Source organism: Ornithodoros turicata, unplaced genomic scaffold, assembly GCF_037126465.1.
Source record: "Ornithodoros turicata isolate Travis unplaced genomic scaffold, ASM3712646v1 ctg00000915.1, whole genome shotgun sequence".
In the NCBI taxonomy this organism is placed as follows: domain Eukaryota; kingdom Metazoa; phylum Arthropoda; class Arachnida; order Ixodida; family Argasidae; genus Ornithodoros; species Ornithodoros turicata.
In genome coordinates this window covers 140128-167670 of record NW_026999417.1, presented here as the reverse complement: position 1 = coordinate 167670, position 27543 = coordinate 140128, and the positions used below count along the sequence as shown (strand labels likewise).

Below are 27543 nucleotides of genomic sequence, written 5' to 3'. Positions count from 1 at the left end.
GACGCCATCCGCTCAAACGTTGCCTGCCTGCGTACTGCTGATGAGGCCCAAGAAAGCCGAAACAGCTGTCCAGTACTGGCATGGCGACGTTTGACTTACAAACATATGCTATACGTGCAGCCAAAGAGCTCCTGCTATTTTTTTTCCTCTTATACACTTGACTGGCTTCGCACTGGGCTTTCAGAGGTGTCTTAGGAAACCCTGACGGGAGGAGTCACGTGCTACGTGACCTTCTGACGCCATCCGCTCAAACGTTGCCTGCCTGCGTACTGCTGATGAGACCCAAGAAGGCCGAAACAGCTGTCCAGTACTGGCATGGCGACGTTTGACTTACAAACATATGCTATACGTGCAGCCAAAGAGCTCCTGCTATTTTTTTCCTCTTATACACTTGACTGGCTTCGCACTGGGCTTTCAGAGGTGTTTTAGGACACCCTGACGGGAGGAGTCACGTGCTACGTGACCTTCTGACGCCATCCGCTCAAACGTTGCCTGCCTGCGTACTGCTGATGAGGCCCAAGAAGGCCGAAACAGCTGTCCAGTACTGGCATGGCGACGTTTGACTTACAAACACACCCCCTTTATCAGAGGTGGCTGTGGGTCATAAGCCGGTTATTCTTGTAAATTTCATTCATTGCGACAACAAAGCTGACGGACAGCATCAATATGGCGCGCATCAGATGGCTGATAAGCGATTCTGCTTGGATTCAGTCTTTTTGGGCGGCGCAACGACGACTCTGACGTCAAAATAGGCTCCACCCACGAGGCGGCAAAAGATCAGAGAATGGCCAAACTCTCCCTATAAATGGCTCTGGTGTCGACCAGCTGGCGGACAGCATCAATATGGCGCGGACTTGGTGGCTGATAAGCGGATTCCGCTCGAATTCCGGCTTTTTGGGCGCAACGACGACTCTGACGTCAAAACTCCTCCCATGAGGCGGCAAAAGATCAAAGAATGGCCAAACTCTCCCTATAAATGGCTCTGCCTGCCGCGTGCCATCGGCGCCATCTCACGGCCACATACCCCAATTATAAATGGCAAGAACATTCAGTGTAACACAAACATTGCCGTCTTGCACACCCATACGTCATGAAAAATGACAAACAGCAAAAAAGGAAATTACGAGCGTGTTTTTCGCACATTTTCCACGAAATTAAGTTTTATGGATAGATTTCAGGGCCCGCTTGCACGAAACAATCCTAAGTGTAACACTTGGCAAGTGTTGCACTAACGCGTTAGTGCACTAAGTTTAGGGTTGCGGTTAAGTGGCTTGCACGAACAGTTCGACGACCGCCCTAAGTCAAGTATTCTAAAGTGGATCGTGGCTACGAGCAGTAGCAGTTTTCGGAGGCTCTCATTGGTAGAAAGAGAACTTCCGGAGTTCATCCCAGGAAGTCGTGCGTCACGGCATGTTTGGATTCTGGGAAGTCGTCTGCTTCTGGCGTCGCACGTAAACAGTTGGTAGAACCAAAATAAGGTATTGTACTATCATTGTAGCTGCAAGAACGAGTTAGGTCACTTGTTGCGTGCTTTTGTTAAATAAACTAAAGCCTGTGGCCCAAAGTATGTCTCGAATTGCTCGATGATTGGGAACTTATCGCCAACGGCAGTGTCGGTGAGAGGCACTTCGCGTGCGACGATCATTTTGAGAGATGTTGCTAACGAAAAGCACAACACGTACGGCACCCACAGCATAAAAAAAATTAGACGTTGTTAGTATTGCGAGGAAAATGCGTACTGTATTGCGAGATACAGTTGGGGCCAACGACGAATCTTCGATACACGGTTCATAGCGGCCGACACGTTAGTCCTAAGCTTTAGTGCGGTAGTTTAGGGTGCTCCTAGGACCCTTGGCCAGCGTCCTAAATTGCGCGGAGCGAGTGCCACCACTTTAGTGTTGTAGAAGTTTCGTGCAAGCCACTTACGGCTCCGGCACTACACTAAGTGGGGAACTCGTTAAGTTTTACACTAAGTTCGTTTCGTGCAAGCGGGCCCAGAGCATGAACACGAGACCTCAACATATCTTCTAATTAACCAGGATTTCAATTAAACAAGTTCAAACTAACAAGGATCCACTGTACTTGACACAGAGGATACGCCATCTTTTTTGTTCAACGAACCAATTCCAGAGATACTGATTTGTCATGTATCTTCTTCTTCTTATATTTATTTATTTAAAAAGAAACACAAGGCACTGCAGCCAAAGGAAATACTGTGGTACAGGGTCAGTAGCACACAATACAGACAATAAAGCATTACCTCTCCATTTTACTGCTGTGGAGGTTATTTTGTATGTCAGCATGCAGGTAACAGAACTTCAATTAGTGTCTGCATTGGTACTGACCATCTTTGAAGGCTGGAACCGGAGACACGGAGACGACAAAATTTCTCTTACACAGCAACGGTTTAATAACAACCAACCGCTTATATCCCCAAGAACCTCCGAAGGGGGGCAAGGGGAATAAGCGAGGGGTTACTAACACAATTTCACCTCGTGGCTATCTCCACCGACTCCAACAACAAGCACTTGCATATGTTCCTTTCCGTCCGCAGAACTGAAGTGTCACTGAATACAGGCTGACAGCCATTGCATTCCCTGATGTGAGCTACAAGTTCACTAGACACAAAAGTCTTCTGGGTACTACGGCTGTGTTCTAAAAGGCGAAGATTCAAGGATCGACCTGATTGACCCACATAACAGAACCCAGACTCAAAAGGAATGCATCACACAACGTCCTTCTTACAGTGTACAAAGGTGTAGCGGACGCTGGACGACGACAACGACGACAACGATGGCCACGCGCGTGGAGCACCCGCTTCCCAGTTCCGCTGCGCGGCCATGGAGATAGGCCACCGTCACCGCCTCTCCGTGGCATACCATCATCGCCGGTCGGGGCTCATGTAGAGGACGTCCACCGTCCTCTACATTTGGTGACCCGGACGAAGAACATCACGTCCGGAGCAATTCGGCCCTTCACCATCCCAAATTTGTGACACAATCGAGCAGCACTACCTCCGGCACACACGGCCCGCCTTCACTCCTACCGCATCGCAGTACTCTTCGCTCCTCTTCTCACGCTTCTCACTGCCGGCCGCGACACTCGAGCCTTGCGCTCACCTGCCGGTCGCGGCAGTCGCGGCAGCCGACGCCTCGGCACGCTTCAGCCCGTCTCGGCACCTCACTCACTCCACCTGGGACCCTCAAGCTTCGGCTCCCGTGCCGGTCGCGGCACCCCAGGACCAGGACACCGAGCGCCTCCCTCTCTCTTGCTCGTCTGTACCTGACGGATCGCTGTTCCCGTCTCCATCTTCTGTGAAATGCCGCCAACGTGTGCCGTGCCCCTGTTCGACCACACGTCACCACGTCTGCACGTCTACCACGGTCGCCCTCCACTGCAGCTTTTCCCAGACGCGTTATCTGGGCTCCAGCTCTTGCGATGCGTCCGCAACGCATCTGACGGCCGGGGGACCCCTGTAGCGGCGCTGGACGTGGACAACGACGACAATGATGGCCACGCGCGTGGAGCACCCGCTTCCCAGTTCCACCAGCGCGGCCATGGAGATAGGCCACCGTCACCGCCTCTCCGTGGCATACCATCATCGCCGGTCGAGGCTCATGTAGAGGACGTCCACCGTCCTCTACATTTGGTGACCCGGACGAAGAACACCACGTCCGGAGCAATTCGGCCCTTCACCATCCCAAATTTGTGACACCATCGAGCAGCACTACCTCCGGCACACACGGCCCGCCTTCACTCCTACCGCATCTCGGTACTCTTCGCTCCTCTTCTCACGCTTCTCACTGCCGGCCGCGACACTCGAGCCTTGCGCTCACCTGCCGGTCGCGGCAGTCGCGGCAGCCGACGCCTCGGCACGCTTCAGCCCGTCTCGGCACCTCACTCACTCCACCTGGGACTCTCAAGCTTCGGCTCCCGTGCCGGTCGCGGCACCCCAGGACCAGGACATCGAGCGCCTCCCTCTCTCTCGCTCGTCTGTACCTGACGGATCGCTGTTCCCGTCTCCATCTTCTGTGAAATGCCGGCAACGTGTGCCGTGCCCCTGTTCGACCACACGTCACCACGTCTGCACGTCTACCACGGTCGCCCTCCACTGCAGCTTTTCCCAGACGCGTTATCTGGACTCCAGCTCTTGCGATGCGTCCGCAACGCATCTGACGGCCGGGGGACCCCTGTAGCGAACGCTGGACGTGGACAACGACGACAACGATGGCCACGCGCGTGGAGCACCCGCTTCCCAGTTCCACCAGCGCGGCCATGGAGATAGGCCACCGTCACCGCCTCTCCGTGGCATACCATCATCGCCGGTCGGGGCTCATGTAGAGGAAGACTTAGTAGAAGTAGAATTAAATTATTCTCGTCCTTCCGTGATAAAAACTCGAAGGTTGCTTCACAGAGCGGCCACGGCAACAGCGGCCAAGCTTATGGAAGCAGCAACCGGAGCAGGATTAGCCATCGCACTGGTCGGAGCGCAAGCTGACCGGAAAGTTTCTCTTTGTGCATAATCATTCCTTTGTCCATATCCACAGGAGACAGGATCCCGTGCTAGGGCAGTGACACTATTACTCACACATGACTCCATCCGACCGGTTGGGGTCACTAACTTCAACTAATTTCTGTTCGCAAAGATGGAATTCCCTGCTTGGTCAAGAGGCCAAGGCACGGGGCACATAGCGATTACGTATAAAAGGAAGGAAGACACTGTTAGAGGGAAGTAGGGGAAGGTAGCTAGTAAAGAAAAAAAAGGAACGATATTTATTCGGGTAACTATAGTTACATTTTGCAGTTACTTACACAGAAATACTAACTAGTTACAGTTAAAAGCTACTTCTCTGGAAATGTAACTAGTTACCCCCAAAAGTAACTACAGGTTTTCTCGCTCAATTTAATCCAATGGTCACTCATTTTAATCCCATGGTCACTGAAATTAATCCCATGGTCACTGAATTTAATCCTATAGTCTATCAATTTAATCCTGTGGTCAACCAAATTAATCCAGTGGTCAGCCAATTTAATCCGACCCATATTATTGCATCTGCCGCCTTTGGAATCAGTATAACCCAGTAATTTATGACTACTGCTGCACGATAAGGAGATAAATTGCGAGTACTTGGTCATTTATTACATAGGTATTGCGCCATGAGTTATGACTATTCGAGACTTTGAGCTTTTCATGACTATAGCCTATATTATAGTTCAGGGCTGAATTATTTCGGACTACCCTTGTCGGAAACGGTATAATGACATGAATTATGACTATGCGGGACTTCACGAGGTTTTCATGACTATAACTGGACTATTTCGGGGTAACCTCATTGCAGAGAGTATAATACCACGATCTATGACTATGTGGGATTTTATGGGCTTTTCATGACTAAAACCTGCATTGTATACTATGACTGAACTATTTCGGACTACTGTTGTCAGAAAGTGAATAATGTCATGACTTATGACTACGCGGGATTTTATGAGCTTTTTATGGCTATAACTTACATTATAGACTATGAAAGAACGATTTCAGACTACTCTTGTTGGAAATTGAATAATGTCATGACTTATGACTATACGGGATTTTGAGCTTTTTATGAATATAACCCACATGATATACTATGACCGGACTATTTCGGACCACCCTTGTCGGAAATAGTATAATGACATGAATTACAACTATGCGAGACTTCATGAGCTTTTGATGAATATAACCTAAATTGTATAACTATAACTGGACTATTTCAGAGTAACCTCATTGCAGAGAGTAATATCATGATGTATGACTATGTGGGATTTTACACGCTTTTCATGACTAAAACCTGCATTGTATACTATGACTGAACTATTCGGACTACTCTTGTTGAAAATTTAATAATGTCATGACTTATGACTACGCGGGAATTTTATGAGCTTTTTATGACTATAACCTACATTATAGACTATGACTGGACTATTTCGGACTACCCTTGTCGGAAATGGTATAATGACATGAATTATGACTATGCGGAACTTTATGAGCTTTTGATAACTATAACCTACATTATAGGCCATGACTGGACTATTTCGGACCACCCTTGTCGGAAATGGTATAATGACATGAATTATGACTATGTGGGACTTCATGAGCTTTCCATGACGATAACCTACATCATAGACCATGACTGGACTATTTCTGACACTACCCTTGTCGGAAATGGTATAATGACAAATTAGGACTATCCGGGACTTTATGAGCTTTCATGACTATAACCTAAATTATAGACTATAACTGGACTATTTCGGAGTAACCCCATTGCAGAGAGTATAATATCATGATCTATGACTATGGGGATTTTACGAGCTTTTCATGACTAAAACTTGCATTGTGTACTATGACTGAACTATTTCGGACTACTCATGCTGGAAATTGAGTAGTGTCATGACTTATTACTATGCGGGATTTTATACCTTTTATGACTATAACCTACATTATAGACTATGACTGGACTATTTCGGACTACCCTTGTCGGAAATGGTAAAATGACATGAATTATGACTATACCATACTTTATTAGCTTTTCATGATTATAACCTGCATTATGGACTATATCTGGACTATTTCGGAGTAGCCTGATTGCAGAGTACCATGATATATGACTATGTGGGATTTTATGAGCTTGTCATGACTAAAATCTGCATTGTTTACTATGACTGAACTATTTCGAACTACTCTTGTTGGAAATTGAATACTGTCATGACTTATGACTATTTGGGTATTGTATGAGTTTTCATGACTATAACCTGCATTATAGGCTATCACCGGATCAGTTCGAGCTCCCCTTGTTGGAAATGGTCTAATGCCATGACCTATTGCTATTTCAACATTTTAGAGCTTTTTATGACTATAATATATATGAGTGTACAGTTTATCGGTGTATCGGTTATGACGAGGGCAGTGCTGGGCTCCGTTTAATGGACCATATACATCAAACTGTCAATACCCCAACAGTTACATGCAATATCATTGCACACATTGCAGTTAGGGTAGTTCAAATTAGTCTTGTGGTAGTCATTAACATCGGCTAATGGCATGAAAAGCTCATCAGATACCAAGTAGTGATGTCATGACATTATACCATTTCCAAAAAGGCCAGTGCGAAACCGTCCGCTCATAGCCCATATGACAGATTATAGTCATAAAAAGCTCATAAAATGCTCAAATGGCAATAGGTCATGGCATTAGACCATTTCCAACAAGGTGAGCCCGAACTGATCAGGTGATAGTCTATAATGCAGGTTATAGTCATGAAAAGCTTATAGCATCCCCAAATTGTCACAAGTCATGACATTATTCAATTTTCAACAAGAGTAGTCCGAAATAGCTCAGTCATAGTATGCAATGCAGGTTTTAGTCATGAAAAACTCTTAAAATCCCACATTGTCATAGATCATGGTATTATACGCTATCCAATGCGTCACACTGAAATAGAGCACTGCAAGGGCCTAAATTTCAGGCCCGGCCGCTGTGGCCCGCACCCGACCCGGGCCCTACTTCTATAGATTTGCAGCCCGGGCCCGAACACAGGCCCGACTCCGCCGGCCCGGGCCCACCCCGTACCCGACTGTTTCCATGCTCAGGCTCGGTCCCAGCCCGCTTCTGCTCTATGTGTTCTCGAGGCCCGGAGGCGTATTTAGGTTTACTAAAGAGCGCAACGCAGCGAGGAAAAGGACGCAGCTAATTGGTGGACAGTGAGAAGTACACTCGAACGGAGCGGCTGTGTTTCTCTGCCGGCAAGCCGCTGTGTGCTTAGTGTTTACTTGCTTGGGAAGGCAGCGTGCAGTGGCGCGTGGGAAATATGTATGTACGATGCGGTTCAAGAGGGATTCATCTCCGCTCTATTGCGCATGCACCGGTGTTAGTTGCCCTGTCTCGAACTCTCAGCGAACGAAATATGTCAGAACGCCTAACCTAACTGACCCTCGTGCCGGACTCTCAGCGAGCCCGCCACACCAATCATCCCCAAATCCGTGTAAGTGTACGTGTGAAATCCAGACCCATACACGAAATAAGCATGATCACATATAAAAAAGTGCTAGTTCTCAGATGAAAATATCATGATATCCCATAACCAATGGAGAAAAAGAGTGACATGAAAATTCAGCTGTCCGGTCCCCTGAAATATGTTCGCGTACATGCCCGACCATGGCGGCCATTGCCAAGCCCCTACCCAGTGGTTGAAATCCGAGCCCGGCCTAGGCCCGCGTAAAAAAGGCAAAGCCCGGCCCACGGGCCGGGCCTCACTCGGGATTTCGGGTAAGCCTGGGCCCGTGCAGTGCTCTACTCTGAAATAGTCCAGTTATAGTCTATAATTTAGGTTATAGTCATAAAAGCTCATGAAGTCTCGCATAGTCATAATTCAGGTCGTTATACCATTTCGGAGAAGGATGGTCCGAAATAGTTCAGTCGTTGCCTATAATGTAGGTTATAGTCATGAAAAGCTCATAAAGTCCCGCATAGCCATAATTCATGTCATTATATCATTTCCGACAAGGGTAGTCCGAAGTAGTCCAGTCATAGTCTATAATGTAGGTTATAGCCATCATAAGCTCATAAAACTCCGCATAGTCATAAGTCATGACATTACTCAATTTCCAAAAAGAGTAGTCCGAAATAGTGCAGTCACAGTATGCAATGCAGGTTTGAGTCATGAAAAGCCCATAAAATCCCACATGGTCATAGATCATGGTATTATACTCTCTGAAATGAGGTTACTTCAAAATAGTCCAGCTATATCTATAATGTAGGTTACAGTCATAAAAAGCTCAAAATCCCGCATAGTCATAATTCATGTCATTATACCATTTCCGACAAGGGTAGTCCGAAATAGTCCAGTCATAATCTATAATATAGGTTATAGTCATCAAAAGCTCATAAAACCCCGCATAGTCATAAGTCATGACATTACTCAATTTCCAAAAAGAGTAGTCCGAAATAGTGCAGTCACAGTATGCAATGCAGGTTTAAGTCATGAAAAGCTTATAAAATCCCACATGGTCATAGATCATGGTATTATACTCTCTGAAATGAGGTTACTTCAAAATAGTCCAGCTATATCTATAATGTAGGTTATAGTCATAAAAAGCTCAAAATCCCGCATAGTCATAATTCATGTCATCATACCATTTCCGACAAGGGTAGTGTCCGAAATAGTCCAGTCATAGTCTATAGTGTAGGTTATAGCCATCAAAAGCTCATAAACACTGCATAGTCACAAGTCATGACATTATTCAATTTCCAACAACAGTAGCCCGAAATAGTGCAGTCACAGTATACAATGCAGGGTTTAGTCATGAAAAGCCCATAAAATCCCAAATAGTCATTGATCATCGTATTATACTCTCTGCAAATAGTCCAGTTATAGTCTATAATGTAGGTTAGTCATAAAAAGCTCATAAAATCCTGCATAGTCACAACTCATGACGCAATAAATGACCAAGTATTCGCAATTTATCTCCTTATCGTGCAGCAGTAGTCATAAATTACTGGGTTATACTGATTCCAATGGCGGCAGATGCAATGATATGGGACGGATTAAATTGGCTGACCACTGGATTAATTTGGTTGACCATAGGATTAAATTCAGTGACAATTGTATTAATTTCAGTGACCATGGGATTAAAATGAGTGACCACAGGATTAAATTGAGCGAGAAAACCTGTAGTTACAGTTACAAATTAAAAGTAACTTAGTTACTACCCAAGACTGCACTTAAGCCCCATGTGAGCAGCCTCTCTAAAAATTCTCTTTCTTCATCTGTTAACACTAGTGATTGCATGCTGACAAAGCTGTGCACCCTGGCATTCGCTGTGATGAGGTGCTTTGGAGGCTAATTAGAGGTGTTTATGTTTATTTGTTCAGAGCAGAGCCGGAGCTGAGCGGTAGTGTGTCATCGAAACGGACACCGATCGGTCGGGGGAAACCGACCAGAAACGAAAATTCCGTACGCGACCGAGCGAGAACGACAACGCGCTTGTACAGTATCTATTGCTGTGTCGTCTGCATCCAGTTGGTGCTCATCGCAGGGCACGCTTTATCACTTGTAATACAAGACCCGGACTGCATGCGCCCCACAGACAGACGTACACACACTTAGCCAGATTCTCTCCAGCCATTCCAATCACGTGCCGTTCCATTTTGTACATATGCTGTCGAAGAAGCACAGATTGCATGAAAGCCTGCGTTACATAAAGTGTTTACATAACATGTTTCATTCCCAATTATTTTTAAGTTTTTTACACCACCAGGAAAATTTAAGCCCTTATGACTAATTCAACTATCTGATTCGGGTGGTAAGGCGGTCCAGACAGTCTAGAAGAAACCCATTTGAAAATAGCTACCATCCTCTAGCTCAGGAATTGTGGAAAATATTTGCCAGTTCGCCCTCCAAGGTCAAAGCAAAGCGACATTTACATAAATTCGCTCAGTGCGAGTGGATCTCAACCAATTCTCAGCCAGCTCCATGACGACATTTCCACTGTAAGCGTCTCCGAGCGATAAAAATAAATACTCCTCGAAGTACTCAGCAGATCTAGCTGAATTCCATTAGCTATAGATAAGCTACTTGACACTTTGTTAATGTGTTGCATGCACGGTGGCATTCATCAGTCAGCTTTTATTAATTTTTTGCGCAATTGGGAAGTGCATCGTTTGATTCCCACCATTGCCAGGAATATATCTGCCATTGATAAGGATCTTGCGACTATAGTGTTGTCCGTTTTCGCTGCTGCATCACCGCGCATCATCGCTGCATGCTGTTTCTTTTTTTTAGTAGAAGAATAATGTTTGTCCAGTTCACGTCGGAGGTAGGAGTTCTTGTGCGCCCTCCGAAATAAACACAGGCTTCGTTGAATCTTGTTGACTCACTGCATTTCTCGATTTTTATTTATCCAGAGCCCCTGCTATAAAGACGATTTAGTTGGAAACCACGAGAGCCAGATAAACGGGGTTTGACTGCAGTTACAATAGTTACTACAAAATTACCTCAAGACATAAATTAGTTCTAGTTCTTCGAAGCCATTGCGTATTATACGGCTTTTGCTGTACAGATCCGTAATAGATCGAAAGTACTGTTCCTCCCCTGTACACTTCATATTTTCTGAATGTCTGCATGTGCCTGAAACAGATGCTCATTTAAATGTACCGCACCAGTATCATTCTAGAAGTCAGTCAATTGGCACTGTGCACGAAAACTGTCATAGCAGAGTGATTAGCTTGCTCCTAGGCAGATTATGAGGATGCCAATACACGTTTTTATGAGAAAGCAGAAAACCACAGTCACATATGAGGAGGTAGCGTGAGGGGCAAGACGAACCCAAACAGTTTGGGTAACATATCTGAACAGAAGATGTCATGCTATGTAGGGCACTCCTCGGTACTATTACATGGGCTGCTCCAGCTAAGATGCAGCCACAATTTAAAGGGACGGTCCCATACAGCCGTGGCGATTCCGAAACTTAGCCAAAACGAGCTTCCCGAGTACTGTACACATACAACCGTCAAAGTTTCATTCGGAATAACCAAGTCGTTTTCGAGGAATTTGTCGAAACATGCCGTAATAGCAGACGACGAAACGTGCGCTTCTCTCATGGATGCGTCACGTATGACGCCGGCCTGCGGGTACGTCGTCGTTGTCATGGTAATTGTAACTTGCAGAAGCACCTTGGGTTGAGTCATCCCCTTTGCTCTTGAAATGGGGACACTCCTGCATATACCTCCGCGAGTGGAGAATGTAGTCCGAGCTTTGACTGTGGGGTCTCCGATAATGTAGCACATAACCGGATACATGGAAGCTAAGTCACGTGTTTTCTTTCCGCGAGTATTTAATGCGGTTTTTAAATAAACACGCACTCCTTCCCCATGTACGTCGTCAGCGACACTTCATTGCGAAGCATGATCAGTGTGCAACGGGGAGTGTAATGGAAGCGCGCGTAATATATTTTTGGTCGGAGCTGTAATGCGACCGCGCGCGCCGATTGCCGGCGACTTTAGATTTGTGATTGTGGGTGGGGTTGTCCTGCGACTTTTAACTTGTCTCTGAGGATTAACACAGTTGTTCAAACCACCATCCTTGCCACTTCTTAGAATGTGCATTTTTCACCTGAGAACTCAAAGAAAATGTACGAGAGTTGCCGCAGTGCCCAGTAACTTCTGAAAGTCGTCTGCTCACGTCGATGCACTAGCGCGAGCAAAAGCAGACGATTTCTGTGTCCTATCCAGACTTGTGCCCGTTACTCCAAAAAAGTAATTGATTACCGTTACTCTTCTAGCTAAAGTAATTCATTACCGTTACAAATTACTCGACTCAAAATGTAATTGAGTAACGAGTATAAAAGTAACGCGTTACTCGGGCCGTTACTTTGAATTCATGCAAAAATTTCCTCCCCTGTGTGCTTCGAACAAAAGAAAAACCTCAACTCCCACGTGATTGGGACAGCTAAAGTAGCGCGAAAGACTCGTGCGTGAGAAGTAGCACTAATATTTTCCCGCTTACTACAGTAGAATAGCCCAACAAAGACACAGGAAATTTGTCACAGAGCATTGTTATTTAGAGTCATACTCTAGTTCAAAAGTAATTGATTACTCAAAATTGTAATCGAATTACTTGAAAAATTACTTGTCCAAAAATGTAACTGATTATTCGAAAAATTACTCAAAAAGTAATTGATTACAAGTAACGCAATTACTTGTAACGCGTTACGTACAAGTCTGGTCCTATCACGGACTTTCCCGCCGGGCGACGTGGCCGTTCTTATTGTTACCAACACAGATTGCGGCATGCTCTGCAATCTTTATCAATTTAATTCGGTTATTTAATAACTGTGGCGTGTTTTGTCGGGTAAATTCGCAGTATTCCATTTTCAACAAAGGGCAATCGAATGATACACACACACTGATGAGGGGGGCAGGGGTACGAGACCGTCCCTTTAATCCTGCTTATTTTGCCTTAAAGGTACTGTAAAGCAGCACCGATCAAATGTCATTTAGTGTGGCTATTCGATAGTCCAAACAAAAACTGTGCAAGTTTCATTCCAATCGACGGTGCAGTTCATTAGAAAATTACAATTAAAGATTACGGGCAACACTGTACTAGGTATTCGAAATTAATCCGTACTTCTGACACATACGGCGGCAACCACATTGCATGCGTATAACACTGGGCCCGACATAAGAATCCACCACAATCCACCATAAAATCCGCCCCTGCAATCCACACAACGATCCACATCTGAGGATAAACGGATAAGCGAACTGAAATGAAATGCTGAGCCGTTGAAAAAAATGTGTCAGACGTTCAAGAAGCCAGACAGCGTCGGGACTTGTTTGTTCACAGAGAGAGTTTGTTCGTTCGAAAGAGGCCGCGAACAAAAGGAGCGCGCAGGCGCAGCAGAGAAGTAGGGAGAGCCCCCATCGAACAGCGGCCAGCACTGGGTTAATTCGCAAAAACAGGGGTTAACAGGTTGAACTGTTAACAGGGGTTTCAGAATGCATAGGTAAACAGGAAAACCAATAATATGGTTACTAAAATAACGAAGTTCTGATGTCATAGTGTGTAATACCAATTTTCAGTGTTGCCCGCTGTACAGGGGGTTGTTTGACACCAGGCGTCGCACCGCTCCACTACGCCGCATCTTTCATGGCAAATTAAAAATATTTATAGCGCGTTGTCGGTCGTATGGTTCCGCATATGTTATTTAGAAGCAACAAAGTCTCTAGTCATATCACCGGCATATAATGCTTGTCTACTGCTTTACAGTACCTTTAAAGCTTGTGAGGAATAAGAAGCAAAAGATTTCAAAGGAGCTCTGACCTACCATGCTGGAGATTGTAGATGACACGTCTTCCCCCGTGGACAATTTATTGAATACAAAGTGTAGACACATGCTTCGCAATTCAGCAAGAGAAACTTTCTTTGTGTTGCACATGTTGTACTGAGCTGTAGGTACATGACCCTCCACGAAGGCAAAATGCACTACATTCTGAAAGAAAAAAAAGGAAGAAGTGTAATTTAATAAATGTGGTACCCACACAAACATAAGCGACCGTATGCCCACAGAGACTCTATAAAAAGGTTCTATAAAATGTCTTGACAGGCCACTTTTTACCAGTAAGTTTCCACAAAAAATGATAAGCATCAATTGGCACATTGTGGGTGCGTAGATGCATATGAAACATTATTCTAATTATTATTACTATTATTATATTAATTCATAAGATCAAATGTATTGTAAAATAAAGTAAAGAAATTTGTATGAAGTACAAGCTTCTAGGGACCAATCACATAGAGGTTCTTTCAAGCAATTTCCATTCCAAACGTTCCAGCATTCCAAGACATATCCCCATTTTGTTTAACCTTCAATCCTCTTCACGTGTGACGTGGAAGAGAACAACACCTGTGAGAGTACACTGAGACAGGACAGGACATATCACAAGAACTGTACAACGTAAACCTTGTGACATCGGTAACCTCTTAAAGTCCAGTTCCCACCACCCTGCGGAACACAAGCAAACTGTACTAAAAACCCTACTGAAACGTGTGAACCATCTCGTATGTGGCCCTCAACTCCAGTACTCATCCCCTACGTCAAAGGAAAAAAACAAGCCGGTTGCACGTAGTGTATGTGTTTACATAGATGAACTCAAACATCACCATACCAGCACTGACCACTGGGAGACGAAACGTTTGAGTGAATTGTTGTACTCTACTATGTTAAGACGGTTATGATCTCTTTTTGTCCTGTTCTATAATTCCTGGATTTTCGAACACCTTCGCAAGGTGACATGTAACTGCAGTTTTAATTATAGAGAACAGGTCCTAACTTGTCTCAGGGAAAACCTTGCATAACTCCTGAAACAGAAAGGAAGAAATGAAAAGCAAGTCAACAGAAGGTTTGTGCAGTATTCCGCTGAACCTGGTTTTCTTATTATAGGACATAATGGAAGTCGAGAATTTGTCTTTTTTTTATCATTTACAAATTTTCTATAAAAATTCTATGTCATTTTTACAGTTGAGTTATACAGCCAGGCAGATAACCAGATATCCTCTCACAAAAAGTATGTAAGGACAAGGTGGCTAATTACGTCAAATTAATTAATTTTCTCTTTAATTAGGCCGGGCATTTAATCCGGGCCAAAGAGAGATAGCAGAATGGGAGACATTCCTCGTTGAAAGTCATTCCAAATTTTTTAAACCCTGAAATGCGCACTTGTGTTGAAATATCCATCGCCAAATTTTGCAAGTGAGCCGAAACCACAACCGCTCCGATGGGGAGCGCATGGAGGACAGCGCTCACACCACGTCAGAGACCCAAATGCTCCAGATGGAGGTGATTGGAGTAGGTGCTAATCTGCTGGCTAGATCATTGCGGCACAGATAAGCCTCCGTCTGGAAAGATCACACGCTCCTACAAGGTGCGGTTTTGGTTTCGGCTCATTTGCATCGTGACATTTGGTGATAAATATCTCAAAATTTAAAAATATCTCCTATAAAGATAGAATAGCTTTCAATGAGGATTGTCTCCCATTCTGCTATCTCGCTTTTGCCCAAAATTCTCCAATTGAAGAATTAATAGAGGGCGTGCGCTTTTCCAGGTATGGCGCAGAACACTGTGGCGACAGTGCCACAAGCAGGAGAGTTGCAACTCTCTGATCGCTCTCTACATCGGCTGTTCCACTGGAAATGCACCGAATTTTATGTGGAGTTTCGAACTTGAAAGGAGTAGATGCGCTTCTTCCTTCAATCGGCAATCTTCGTGAGAGATCTACCCTCTTTTTGGGAACTTGAGGGAAGAGATTCTCGTTTCAACTTTTTGCTTGATTAAACAGGGACAAGTTGTATATTAAACATTGTTTGCGGTAGAATAAAACACAATTCAAGGTTTAGGTGAGATTGCAGTCAATGAAAAGTGCGCCCTGCTTTACAACACAGAGCTTGCTTCAACCCCAAGAACACACATTGTCCTCAGGATGTCCCCACAGTGTCATCGTGTCCTGGTTCTTCGAGGTGTATCCCCAGAAAGTCCTGAGGACAACAATCGCGGACTGTCCGTGAAGAGTCATTCAGGTACGTCCTGTGCCCGTTCCTGTGGGTAGCTAGGGGGACGAGAAATATTATTTTGTTTAGTTTACCTGCTCAGACTCCCTAAACACATTTGATTTGTTTTTGGGCCGATCCTGGGACCTGACTGACATTTTTCTTAAATAAAGGGTGGTCTAGCGTAAAATTCCCTGCCGCCAAAAGGAATGACTGTCTATGATACATGAAGGATTTCTCGTGGAAAGAACAAAACGCGCGATTCTGTGGCACTGCTTTTGACTTTCAAAGGTTATACCTGAATGTCTCAAACCAAAGGACGTAAGAAACATAGACTTTGGAATGAAGCAGAACTACTACTTCAATCAATTCCTCGCTTTGAGTATTTTTTCTTTGCGTAATCGAAAGAAACATGGACAGCTCATTCTTCGTTTTGCGTAGCAGGCGAGCAGGACTCTCGAATTTACGGAGGGTCACGTTATAAGCAACAAACGGTATCTGTTTTGGCTTCGGAAGAGAATTCTAGTACCTTTCGGAGTGGGTTTCGGAGTGAGCAAGCTTAAGCTTGTCCCACCCTACAGTTGGCAATACGAGGATTTCTCAGACTCAGTGTCCTTGACAAGATTCTGTTTCTCACGGGAACAATAAAAATGCTGCCATAACTTTGGTGTCATTGCAATTTGATGTATCTTCTGTATGCAGTTGGCGGATGGGCGTACCAGAAATAGCAAAATAAAACAAATCAAAGCAGGGAATTGAGGGAAAGCATTGTCCTCCATGAACTGCCCTAAATTGGTCCCTGAGGACAGCCTCGGGGACGTCATCTCATATGCCAAAGTGGCAGTATTATGACATTCTGAGGATCAGATTTTGACATCCTAGGGATGTCATACCTGTCCCCATCTGACAACCTTAGGATAGCCCTGGGATGACAGTATGCTGAGGCTTCTATATAGTCTCGAAAACACGAAGGTCAGGATCCTGAGCATAAAAAACGTCTCGAATCTTGACAATATCTTCCCGAATTCACTTGATTTCGCTCCGGCCTCGTTTCATTCCTCTGATGCAATCTCATCAAAAAATGTCATCAGTCGGCTGTAATTCTGAACCACCGATCGCAGGGAAGAAACCTTGAGCGGCGTGTTGGGCAAAATTTTCGGAGGCTTGTGTTTCCGTCTTCTTGTTCACGCTCTTGGAACGCATGGAGGTATTTTGGAGAAGACATGACGAAGTTTATCAAACTTGTGTGTTATGACGCCCAAGAAATAACGACACATGTCCAATCGCTGGCTCATGTCCTGAAGCACTAAGTTAAGAACGTGTGCCACACATTGCACGTATATCACTCGAGGCTATTCTTGTCATACCAGAGTTTGAAGTCCACTGTGCTGCCCTTTCATGTTTGCCGCACCGGCACTGTCCGCGACACTTGTCAATAGGAAGACTGAATCGGCCCACGATATCTTTGAAGATGTCGAGGGTTGTCGCTCTGGTGTCTGCTGTACTGAAAAAGCCGCAGAACAACTCCTCAACTTCTAAGTTCGCTTGTACTGTTCGGAAGCATATTGACACTTGTTCAGCGACAGATATGTCTGTCGTCTCGTCCATGATCACGGCATAATGCCCCGCTTCACGGATTTCATCTGTCAGGGAACGAAGTACATCATGAGCCATCATTTCCGACTGTTCGTTTAAAATGTCGCGCGAAATCCACTTGAATTTCGAGCGGCGAAGCTATGACTTCACCTCCGGTACGTCATTTGCGCGAAGTTCTAATATCAATTCAACACCAGCTAGCTTGCCTGCTCCTGCTATGTTCTAAGAGCTGTTGCAGGTTGCTGTCTTTGCCGTCATGGCCGCGTATTGCCAACTCTTGGCAAGCTAGATATTGCAGAGACCGTATACTGTCTTTACAAGCGATTTTCTTGCCGCTTTCATGTCGCTTTCCTTTCTTTGCGCACAGGCCGACGCGACATTTGCTCCGTGTTTCACAGCTGTTAAAGCATTCAATCCAGCCCTGTGGAAATTTGTCGCTCCGTGTGCCTGAAATCTCTCGAGAGCTTTCTTCAAATTGGTGAACCCATTTTCCACAAAAGTTCGTTTACAATCATTGCCTCTCGAAGTGTTCGAAAGAGGTACGTTCATCTCCGAAGCAGCGCGGTAAGTTGCAAAGAACGCCCTTTCTTTGGCGGTATCATATGAGCGCCACTGGTAAAGAACAGGGATGTGCAGTAGTTAACTACTTGTAGTAAAACTACTGCATGGTAGTTAAAAAGTAGTTAGAAACTACTTGCAAAAATGGTAGTTACAACTACTCGTTAAACTTTTTCTTTAGTTAACTACAGTAGTTAGGTTACAGCGGGCTACAACTGCTTCGCATTTTTCTGACTTAGTCTTCCGTGTGCTTCACGGCCCCCTTTCTTTGTGCTTATTACTGACAACTCTGAGAATTGTTTCATCTTGCGCATCACGCGCATGCAGACACTCGCAAGCAAGGCGTGCAGAAGTATTGCAATAAAGAGAGCGCACTGGCATCATTTTCTGTTTCAAATGCACGTGAGCAGAAAGTACGTCTTTTGTGTTAATCAGGGTACATAACGATCGATACACACAGCACATTCAAAAAGTTTACGCCCACTCCGTCTTCAGATTGGAGACCATATGTCTGTATCGTTGCATGACAATTCACTACATCAGTATTGTATGGAGGGGCGCGTGCTGTGCTATGATTGTTCCGAGTGTGGGGGGCTCACTGTCTTCTGGCTCCCCATGCACCCAACAATGCCTCACGGTTATACGCAAGGGAATGCAAAGGGCGCACGCAGATTGAAACATGCAAGTCGCTCGTCTCGCTGCTTCGATTTATGCGGCCCTGTACAGTTGGCGCTAGGCCGTCGGCAGATGCGCTTCGCTCCCGGAGAAGTTCGGACACATGTCGCGCGTTCCGTAGTCGTGTTAGCGGTGCGTTGGGTTGTACTGTATGCATGCCATTCCGCGCAAGACGGGATCATGGTATAGGGGCAAAACGGGGGAGGGAGAAACTAACGCGGATAGTGGTCAGATAAAGGCTTCTGTCTTATGCTCAAGTGCGAAAGCAAGAGAGGAATGTGCTGAAGCAAGCCTCGATTGTTAACTTTGAACCACAAACTACGATTTAAGAGACTAGCGGGTTAAAATTAAGGTTAAATTTAAAGTAACTGATTTAAGGAATAGATGAGCACCCCACATGGTGCGTCATCTTCAAAGTTAAAAATACAAACGTATTTCTGTTGCATGAATCCCATTGATCGCCCTAAATTTTTCATTTCTTTGGTCGTTGCGAGCAAGAGTGCATGCAGTGACATGAAGGAAGGTGGATAGAGGCGTTCCTTTGGTTGTTGATAGAGGTTCCTTTGGGGACGCACTACGACATGAAGTGGAGATTTGTTTTTAAAAAAAAACAAATAAAGGTTTTGTTGTGTTAAACTGGGTTGGTGTTTGTTTTGGCGACGTGCGCTTTCGTTTTTGTAGTGCAGTTGTGTGATAGAGAGCGTCAAGTTTGGGGGGGGGAGCCTGGCCTCCCCAGAATGTCGGCGCCTATATGAGCGTGTGATGTTTCTCTCGAATCCCATGTGGATTTAGAGGAAAGTCCCACCTGTCTATCGACCCTCAGCAACACGCTCGTGAAAGCATTTTTATCATCTCACCACCAACATATCAAGTAAATACGTATTACGCAATTCATGAAATCCTTGGGAAAGAGATGATCGAAAAGCGAAACCAGTAATGAAGATAGATTGTGCAAATATAATTCCGCAGCATTCCTCCGGTCATCTTTTCACCCCTCCTAATGTATTTGAAGAAATTTGTTTCGAGATCTGTGGCACAGCGGATCCAATTGAGCTACAAATTGTTAGATATAATCTTCGTCTCCCCCCCACAATAGCGAAAGAAAAAGACACCGCACGTTCAAAATAACGAAACAAGAATCAAATAACGCTATAAAGAGAAAGAGAGGAAGCAGAAAAACGCAGACAGACCGCGAGAACGTTCGAAGGCAACGTGCTTCTCAACCGATGATGAGCGAGCAGCAGGAACCATTAGGGCTGTTCGCCGGAATGCAGGACTTGGCTACCAGTGCCCTCACATGGGCCACTTCGTCAGATGCTCCAACACCGCCGTCTCTGTCGCCCCAAGGAGGCCTTCTCCTTTCCCTGTTGAGCGGCCAGCCCCGAGCTTTGGCCCTGCTGCTGGTGGGACTCGTCTACACAGCTCTTCTGCCTGTAGCTGCGGTCGCCCTGCTTGCCTACCGCCAACGATTCAACAGCCGATTGCAGGACATCACCCAGCCGTACAATGTCACCTGGTACGCGTACTGCTTTGGGCTGGCGTTCGTAGTCGCCTCAGGTATAGTGACGGCCCTAGCACTAATCTTCAGCCGCGCGGACTTCAATGCCGCGTACAGGTCGGCTCCCGAAGAATAGCAAAGAAACTTCGCTCAACTACAGCGGTTCGTCAATAACACCGGGCGGGAGCTGTCGAATTCGGCGAAGCAGAGGGTCGCTGGCCGTCTGCGTGACGCGACTGATTTTTTGGACTCGAACTTCACGCATTATTTTGAACAGACCCTGGCTGACGCGATTGCAAACGATCTCAACGCGACGGCTAACTGCTCGATTGGTGTAAGTGCAATAGGACGTAATCTACAGCGCCAAGGTCTTAATGATTTAGGTCGTGCACTAGTGGCTGCTGCCGATTGGTGCACCCGTCTCGAACAGAAGAGAGACTCTCTTTTGCATGCTGCAGCGGAGAAAGTGGAACAATTGACGAAACAACAGCGCCAGCGATCGCTTGCGAGAATTCGAGGCGAGACAGCGCCATCGGATACTTATTTATCCGATGTGGAGACAGCGTTCAAAGGCCTAGATCGAGCAAAGCAAAGAGTCCTGGCGGTCCTGCCTTCACCGCAGAATGGTCTTCTGGACCTCTTGGCTTACGCCGGCCTTAATTATGTGAACCTGCTTACCCTGTTTGACGTGGTAATCCTAGCATTGCTGGCAGCAGCCACTTTAGTTGGAGTGGCGACAAGAAGGGACACAGAGCCGCCCACCGAACGCGCGGCAATTTCTCACGGAGCGGGAAGAGTGCTCACAGGCAGCGCAACGTATGATGATATTATGTTTCCTCACCACACCAACTATTCTTGGCATCTTAATTCTTGATGCTGGCCTGCAGTGCCATGTGTGTACTCCCTACCGAGAGCAAGACTGGAAGACGATAGACAAGTTAACCGTCGCACTGTGGCCTCTCGGAGAACGAGGCAACACATTCAAGGAGCTGACGCCCAGTTTACTTTTCAGTAGATGCGCTGCGGACGACGACTCCCTACTGTTCACGGCCCCACCTCTTGTACAGCTGCCAATGCTTTCTCAGTCACTGGATGCCATGAATGTCGACAACTCTGTAGCGGAAGAGAAAGTTCACCCACCCCCGGAAGAACTTCGAAGCTTACTACGGAGTAGTTAACTCATTCGTGGCTTCCCCTTTCATTGAGACTAGAGGCGAAAAATCTTCTGTCCCATCTCTCGGATGCCGAGACGACTGCGCGTGAGGCGCCACGAGCAATTCAGGGAATCCTCCGGTCCATGACAGGAAAATATAATGGGAACTACCTGGCAAACGTGATGCGTCGCCTTCTAGGTGGACCCCGTGTTGCGCATCAACTGAAAGCTTCACCAGAATTTGGTTCATGCAAACCCTTATATAATGGGTTCATGTCAGCACTGGCCTCACACTGTGGACCTTTACAGCGTGGACTAACGGGCTACTGGTTCGCCCTGTCCCTTGACATCCTCCGGTACACGGCTGGGGTTATAGTGTGTCTCAGAGCATCAAAATACCTGCTTCGAATGAAGTCGTACAATTACGAAGGTCAAGTTGTCGAAGACGTGCGATATGACACACCGCCAGTGCCTCGTCAGATGTGGGCGAAGAGGCTCAGAAAGCAGCCGCAACGTTCAAAGTCACAGAAGGTCTCCAAGGTCATAGACCAATCTGCTGGAGATTTGTGTCGGCTATGGCCACCTTCTGGAAGGGGTCTTGCGGCAAAAACACAGCTTCCGGTAAGTATACTGGTAATTCCTCAACTTCCTCTGCATTCGTTCATATTGTAGTGTGGGCTACATTAGATGAAAGAAATTGATTCACATGGCTTTGAGCCATGTGAACCAATTTCTTTCATCTAATGTAGCACCATGTGAACCTTCAGCACTGAAGCTACAAGCTTCAAGTGAAGCTTCAAGCACTGAATCTCGCAGATTCCCTTTCTTCATAATTAAATTAACTCTCTTGCAACAGTGCAGTGGGTTTAGGTTTTCCCATTTCTGTACTTTAGCACGTTAGTTATATTGCGGTAGAGCAGGCGTTAGCTGTTTATGGAACTCTGGGAACCTTCAGCTCTTTGTTTGGATTTTCAACTCTTCATTGAGATGCCAGATGACGCTCTGCGCAGGGCGCAAGCAAGCACAGTTTCATGTCTACTGGGTATTGCGCAACCTGCACAACCAGTAGGGTGAACAAATATTTCGCTGATGTTCGAGATCTGTGCTTAGTTTTGGAGGCTGCCGGAGTTATTCATAGCAGAAACAGTAGCAGGTCTCGTGCGTGACTCGCGCCTATCGTCACGACGTGGCTGACACTGTGTGTCTAACCCTGGATAAACCAAATGGATTGTTTAGTACACTACACTGCAGTGCTGTGTTGATACTTCGTATCTCTTTCAGATGGTTTCTTCTGGCAGGTTCATGAGTCCACCAGGCTCTGATCTGAAGCGCCGTCACAACGACGGCTGGGACAGTCCGCCGCTAAGGGCTCCGAAAACATTACGTCATAGTCCGACGCGGGAATGTGCCTCGCCGTGGGGGGAACCCTACAACCCTCCCAAGCTACCACAGAAGCGTAGAATTCGCTGGAGGGCTGAGAACTCGTACAAGACCATCTCAAGCGCACCTCTGAGAGGATCCTACGGTTTCAGCGATATGTCCGATTTTTCGAACCCTAGCGACTCGAACTCGAGTCTGCGTTGGCACTAACGATTTTCAGTGTGCTTAAAAAAAATTGTTCATTACACAGAAGAAATGGTGAGACATTGGCATGGTGTTGATTTATTGATAGATTTGAGCACATTGCTGTGATGTACACAAAACGAAGACAAGAGCAGCATTCAGGGACACCCCCTCTGAAACCCGGCTTGACCTGATAGCAGAGGACTACGCAAGGAAGCTAAGTTTACAGGGTGGTGCGTGAGTACGTGAGGAGGAACAGATCTGGGCAGGGAGGGGAGGACATATCTGAGGCGAACAATTCCCGTTTCGCGCCCAGACCTGATAACAACACCGATAACACGCCCGGGAGCATTCGCGTAAGATAAAGAATAAGACGTGATGTATAACTCTGGGAACGAGCATGAGACTTTCCAGATATCGGGAGATTACCGGATGAAATTGGCAGGTTGGCGCCTGTGATAGCCTTCTGGACGACAAATTCACTAAATGCGCGTTCTAAGAGTGCAGCAAGGACAGCAGCTATGGTCCGCAGACGATACACAGACTACGTAATTTTATGATGATACCGTCAGTATCAAATTGGTATCAAGAGTTATTACGAGCTAAAATAGAGGAAACTGACAAATTGGTGCCAGTGAGTGCCACTTGCGCGACGATTTGGCAAACTGTCTGAAGTATATAGATTGGGCTGGTTGGTGTAAATCTACAAGCGACCAAAGAACAAACACGAAACAACAACAGAGCGACTTGTGTCTGATCTTGTCTCCTGTTTGTTCTTTGGTCGCTTGAAAATGAATGATTTGACCAAACGCTACTTCGCGGGCTCTGGCAAGGGAACCAGGTATGGGCCGCGGACTCATAGCTATTGAGCATTTATACACAGACTACGTAATTAAGTGATGACATCTTCGATATCACGTTTATATCCAGAGTTATTACTAAATGAAATGGAAGATACGGACAGTTTGGCGTCTGCGAGTGCTCTGGCGATGCGAGTGGCAATAATTTGATCAAACGCGACTTCTTTGGACCAGATATTTTGGAGCAGAACTAAATACCAGATTTGGAGATAACGCTAAACAAGTGCTACGCGCCCTCGAGTACATTATTTATTTCTCGCTTAAGATGAAGTAATGCTTAGATCAGGGCAATCAGGGCTCTCACACACGCGGGCCGCATGTGCATGGCTTGCAGTCAGCTATTCTGTGTCCCGAGGGCTCTTGACCACTAAATAGAATAAAGCTGCCCCCCCCCCCCACACACACACACACCCACACCCACACGCGCACACCAGTAATGAAGAATTCGGAATGAAACCAGGTTTTCAGGCATTGTTTTTACCCTTGCTCGATGTAGTGCTGCTCCTGTCGACGTTAGGAAGGACATTCACATTTGAGCAGTTCTTGTGACTCATGAATCTCAGCTAGTAGTTATAGCGATTCGCGATCTGGTCTGAACGTGTATTTTGATAAACTACACTGTAAGTAATATGATAATTGAGAAGTTATTGTGGAGACAAGTGCAGAGAATGACATAATCTTAATTATTACACTAAGTTTATGGGCTTCCACAGCATAGCAGCAGCCTCTCCGGATATCATGCGCGAAAAACTGTATACTGAGCACAGAGAGGTGCAGTGAAAAAAAATTAAAAAAAAATACATGGAGTAGTTATGTTCGAGGGTCATTGTGTGAATATTTTCAATTATTTCTCTTTCCATGATTTCCTTTTTCTTTTTCACTTTGAAAATGCAAGCAAAATCATCAATACAGTGTGTAAACCGACAATTTCAGTGCTCCTGAACGTTGGGATAATCGTTCGTGAAGAACTATGTACGAAGAACTTGCAACGCCTTTCAAATTTTCAATGTCTAATTTGGAAAAGAAGCTCATTTGTCTCTGCTGGTGTGTCAAGTGAAGTTTCTCATTGACGAATTGTATATGCGAATGCCTAGTAACTATACCGCTCAGCTGTTTACGCTAAGGTACTTTGCTATAATTGCGGTCCTTTCCAGGGTGATTACCTCCACCCCCAGGGAGGTGTACACTCCCCCTGAATTTTTCCAACCACTCCCCTGTAATTCATGAGATTTCCCGATACACCTTGGCCACCAATGCATATACGCATAGATATCAGGGATGGGCAGTAATAGTAATACTTTGTATTATAATACTATTACTGTAATACTTTTGAGTATTTGTATTATGTATTATAATACTCATTTTTGAAATGTATTTGTATCTGTATTATAATACACAAAACGAGGTATTACATGTATTATAATACTTTTGAAGGTGTAATACTTTCCCAGAGGTCGTAAGTTCGACCTGCAAAGTGTCACCCATGCACTTTATCAGTAATTTTTCGGGTCCCACAAACATTTGAACACGAACAAGGCTCCTATTACAGTGTTCCCCTGCCCCAAATTATCCCAAAGCAAGTGACTTTGGGGCCAGAGGTTACTGGAGGCTTCCTCGCATTCCTTCTACTTCAGAATCCGTAAGGATGAGTCATACCTGTACAAGCCCTTTGTATTATGAAAGAGTGCGTCCAGTGCAGCCAGTCACCCCTGTATGTGGTTGCACTATGGGCAGTCACAGGTTTTTGAACGGCCCACATTTTATCGTCCAGAGTGGATGAAATCAGGGCTCTGCCACAGTGAGGGCAACTTGTTCACTGCGATCGAATTGATCAGCGCTATCTGATCTTATTCGGAAAGATCAGGCCATGTGCAAAAATGTAAGCGTGAATAAAACGTCATTGGAGAATGATTGTCTCGATAAGTAATGGGCATATATCTAAGTAATTCTTCTGTTCTTTTCCTTTTTTGTCTTCCCAAGTTAAGTATATTACAAGCGTATTACAAGTATTACTCGTGTAATACACAGAAGTATTAGTATTATGTATTATAATACTCATTTTTGAAATGTATTTGTATCTGTATTATAATACCGATTTCTAGGAAGTATTATGTATTAGTATTATAATACAAAATATGAGTATTACTGCCCATCCCTGATAGATATGTATCCATATAGATATACCACCCTATGGTTCTCTCCACTCGAAATCACGCAGACATCTTATCACGCCGGGTACCGCATCTTGGCTTCTATGTGCATTGATGATAGTGGCAGCCGCAACAACAATGACAAAGAAGAAATTGTCGTTCTTCTTCGCTGCTGATACGAGTTGCGCAACGGACCAAAGGCTGATACCTTCCGTTTGAATTCAGCGTGAGAGAGCCGCGACGGCAAGGAAAAAAACTTGCCAAGACCCGGCACCACAAAGTGAACTTGCACAGCAAATCGCCGGCAGTCCGAACATTTACACGGCAACAGACACCTACGAGCACTGGTGCTAAAGTCTGAGGAAAAGACATCATAGATGAAAATACATATCCGTTACAACAACGACAACAAATAGTTCATGACTATGGCCTGGGGTGGTTCACCGCTTGAGAGCGTATCCGTTACGAAGCCGTTTGAATTTCACTGTTCATGGTAATCAACCAATTTTTCTCGAAGTGCAGCACGAATAAACAAGTCCATGGTTTGCTTGCACCTCGACCTGCAAGAAATGACCCACAGTGACCCTAGAAGTCTGCCCAGGACGCACATTTCCCCAGGGCGTCAGTCGTGACGCTGCCCATATACGTGAGGCCGACAACGGCAAGCCCTTTCACCATCACCACCACCACCACAGTATCCTTCTGAAACATTGCATCACTTGCCAACTTCTTTGAGAAAAGTAAAAAGTAACCTTTCTGCAACCCCGATGATGGCAGGGGCATCCAAGGAATACACAACAAAGAGTCACTGGTGTATTCTGCATAGCAAAGCCATTATCAACTACTTATACAAGGCCCTTGTACTGGGATTTTGACAGTGGCGCCGGCAGAGCCCTCTAAAACGGGCAAAACCCTTTGTATCATGGTGTCAAAGGCATATTCGAGACGGCTTATGCTATTGCCCTTCCCACTGGGATTGTAACGGAGGCGACCGCGAAATCCGTAAAAGACCGCAGCAGAGCCCTTTAGAACGGGCAAGACCTCTTTAATCATGGTTCGAAACAGATATTATCAACGGCTTATGATGCTCTTCTACAGGGATCGGAACAGAAGCGACCACCAAATGCGGAAAAGGCAGCAACAGAGTCCTTTAAAACATACGAAACCCCTTGTATCATGGTACCAAAGGCATATTAATGACGGCTTACCCTGTGCCTTTCTACCGGAATTGCGCAAGAGGAGACTGCATAATTTGGATACGGCGGCAGCAAGGCCTTATAAAACGGGCGAAACTCCCTGTATCATGGAGCGAAAGAAAGAAAGTTACCAGTGTCTTGTGCAATCCTATTCTGCTGGAGTTATAACACAGGCGATCGCCAAATTCGGCAAACGTAGCAGCAGAGCCCTCTTA

The 27543-nt window shown here is 45.6% G+C and overlaps 1 protein-coding gene across 3 annotated transcripts in view; it reads right to left on the bottom strand.

Moving 5' to 3' along the window:
* The window catches only part of LOC135375679 (spatacsin-like), a 504414-nt gene that overhangs the window by 365577 nt on the left and 111294 nt on the right, over positions 1-27543 (bottom strand). For all 3 annotated transcript variants that reach the window (XM_064608337.1, XM_064608338.1, XM_064608339.1), the window contains one exon: positions 13861-14025. In XM_064608337.1, coding sequence (XP_064464407.1) covers positions 13861-14025 — 165 coding nt within the window. The remainder of the gene's footprint in view (positions 1-13860; positions 14026-27543) is intronic.